Source organism: Nanorana parkeri, unplaced genomic scaffold (assembly GCF_000935625.1).
Source record: "Nanorana parkeri isolate BGI_ZX_2015 unplaced genomic scaffold, ASM93562v1 scaffold727, whole genome shotgun sequence".
In the NCBI taxonomy this organism is placed as follows: domain Eukaryota; kingdom Metazoa; phylum Chordata; class Amphibia; order Anura; family Dicroglossidae; genus Nanorana; species Nanorana parkeri.
In genome coordinates this window covers 552,566-555,782 of record NW_017306995.1, presented here as the reverse complement: position 1 = coordinate 555,782, position 3,217 = coordinate 552,566, and the positions used below count along the sequence as shown (strand labels likewise).

General features: G+C 42.0%; 1 protein-coding gene across 1 annotated transcript in view; it reads right to left on the bottom strand.

Annotated features, from left to right (window-relative positions):
• Nucleotides 1–230: 230 nt before the first annotated feature.
• The window catches only part of MAPKAPK2 (mitogen-activated protein kinase-activated protein kinase 2), a 57,073-nt gene continuing 54,086 nt past the window's right edge, over nt 231–3,217 (bottom strand). The window contains exons 9-10 of the mRNA XM_018564122.1: nt 955–1,035; nt 231–550 (exon numbers count right to left, since the gene is read on the bottom strand). Coding sequence (XP_018419624.1) covers nt 416–550; nt 955–1,035 — 216 coding nt within the window. The 3' untranslated portion in view covers nt 231–415. The remainder of the gene's footprint in view (nt 551–954; nt 1,036–3,217) is intronic.

The following is a 3,217-nucleotide window of genomic DNA, read 5'->3' as shown; positions in this document are numbered from 1 at the left end:
TCCTTCTAGTCAGTGTCTGGTGCCAGCTCTGCACAGAAGCACTTGGGAAACATAGGCAACCACTGTACACATCAATCTGTCAGCAGCCATGCAATATCCGTTTTGGGTGGGATTAAAAAGTTTAGTTTTGCCTATAAAAGTTGTCCATTTGCAACACATATACGCACGCACTGTGAATAGTCTCTAAATACCATATTCACACACATTCATACATATATACACACACAGACACACACACAGTGGAGAGTCTCTAAAAACAAAACTAAAATGAAAATTCCAGACTTGAGTACATAGTGAGTCCCAGGATGCACAGCCATTCCCCCTAATATTACAGTGGCACTTAGAAACCACAGTTACAGCTAACAGTGGCTGGTGAGACTAACAGTTCTAGGACAGGGTGAAAAGAGGCATAAGCTCAGTGGGTGGCAACATGAGGTGTGATCTTTTTCCGCCTTTTCTGGAGCAGAGGGTTAGAGGCATCTTCTATTTTCTTTATTTTAATTTGTTCATAGTCAACCCTCATTGTGGCCAGTGCACTGGTCATTTCCTCCTGCAATTGAAAAAAAGAAATATGAGAAAAAAAAAAAAAATAGTTCATGTAAGTAACATCCCTGGCCAATAAGAGGATGAATACTTTGTCGTTTGCCTCTAGGCTGTGTCTAGAAATCCAAGTACATTATTCCTCTGGCCGCTGAGACAGGGTATAAACCCCTGTCCCACTGCTCACTATTAGTTGTGTCATCGGCAGTTTCCTAAGATTAGGACTGACTTGTAGAAACTTACTATGCTCATATGGAACTAATGTTAATGAAGCACTACAAGGCCTCAAGGAGCAAGTGGGCGACTACTGAAAAATAGAGTCTATAAAACAGATATGCTTTTATTACAAAAAAACAAAAACCCCACTGCCTTTACAGGGAAAACAGGCAAACATTGTTTCAAGAAAATTCTCACCTTAACATCTTCCCACAAATCCTTCTCTTCTTTTAATACCCGGCTGGTGTGTAATGGAGTTGGTGGCACTTGCATGGATTGCTGTTTAAAAAAAAAAAAACGACACTGAACTGCATGTCCTCTGGGTTTCATGATATAAGCATAATGGACAATGATGTATTCCCCAGCAAGTCTAAACTGGAACTTTAAAATGTAAGAATAATAATTACGAACTACAAATATTACAGTTCCGTTACATTCATAACTTGTCAACTCTACTGCTTCCTATGTTGCCATATCAGAACCAAGATGACAAGCTGTACCTGTACATTTGGGCCAGCTTAAAATGGTTTTAATCTGATTTTAGGCCATATGGGACCAAAAATAGACACTAGGAAAATATGAGATGTTGCTTTGAAAATGACAGGGAATACATATAGTGTTTGAGTATATTCTTTAATATGTCGACTTAAAAAAAAAAAAAAATTATTTTATTGTTAAGCCTTTGTAAACTCTAGCCTCAATTTCCCGTTCTTAGCTGACAGGAGTGGTACTCGGTGTGGTCTTCTGCTGATGTAGCCCATCAACTTCAAGGTATAACATGTTGTACATTCAGAGATGCTCTTCTGCATACCTCGGTTGTAAAGAGTGGTTATTTAACCACTTCCAGTAGGTTCACGTAAATGTACATCCTCCGCTGGAAGTGGTTATACCACGAACATGGTTGCTGCTGCTGCAGCTGTGTTCTTGGTACCGCTTTAAACAGCCGGTGATTGCTGTTTAAATACAAGCAATCCGGTGTCTATACAGGCGCCGGAACGCTTGTACGGTGCGGCCCCATGTCGTTGTCCCCTGCCCTCCGGTGCTGCCCTCGGCTTCCGGGCTCCACTGTCCCTCGTGTGAGCCTGGGACGGGCAAGGAGAGTCTCCCCTGACAGATCGGAGGAGAGATCAAAGTCACTTAAAATCACCTTTCTTCTCCATTCTGTTGATTGGTTTGAACTTCAGCAGATCTTGACCATGTCCACAAGACTATTTGCATCGAGTTGCTGCCATGTGATTGGCTGATTAGATATTTGCGCTAGCAAGCAGTTGAACATGTACACCTAATTAAAATGGCCAGTGAGCGCGCACAGATACAGACAGACACACACCTCCCTGCTCGTTGAACAGAGGTGATGATGCAGATTTATTGGATTTATTGTCTAGTGAGTAGACTGGAAGGGTGATGCCAGAGAATTCAGCTAATATTCCATAAAGTATTAGAATGTAATTGCACTCCTATTTTGCAGTATGCCCTCCTGAACACCACACAGTCGCTTTTCCAAAACTTTTGAGCCGGGATTGTTCATTCTCATTCAATCTTATGGAGAGCTCCGATACACAAGCTGGCACTCTGGATTCACATTCATTTAACACACCCTGCCAAAGGTCGATCTGATCACACTGCCCCAGGGTCACTGTAGAGTTCATCTTCAATGTCCTGGAACAACCTGCTACCATTCTCCCTACACTACTGGCACTAGATTATTGCCTCCCATTTAATATGAATGCACACCTTCCAATATTCTCATGATACAATGATCAGGAGCTGTACTTTACATGCTTACTACAGTTCATGGTTACATCCACTGCTCCCTCTGGTAAAACCATAAGGTCACGGAATGATGTAATAATGTAACAGCTGTAGTAGGACACTGATAAACTGCAGTGCCCGACTAGCATGGCAGTATTCCACAGATGCTGCCTTTACACCGACTTATGGGCTATTGGATTATGAGGTGAACCACTATAATATGCCCACTGCAGTATTACCCTGTTGATGAACAAGCACATACAGTGGGGCAAAAAAAGTATTTAGTCAGCCACCAATTGTGCATGTTCTCCCACTTAAAAAGATGAGAGGCCTGTAATTGGCATCACAGGTAGACCTCAACTATGAGAGACAAAATGAGAAAACAAATCCAGACAAATCACATTGGCTGATTTGGAACAAATTTATTTGCAAATTATGGTGGAAAATAAGTATTTGGTCACCTACAAACAAGCAAGAGTTCTGGCTCTCACAGACCTGTACCTTCTTCTTTAAGAGGCTCCTCTGTCCTGCACTCATTACCTGTATCAAGTTTGAACTTGTTATCAGTATAAAAGACACCTGTCCACAACCTCAAACAGTCACACTCCAAACTCCACTATGGTGAAGACCAAAGAGCTGTCGAAGGACACCAGAAACAAAATTGTAGACCTGCACCAGGCTGGGAAGACTGAATCTGCAATAGGCAAGC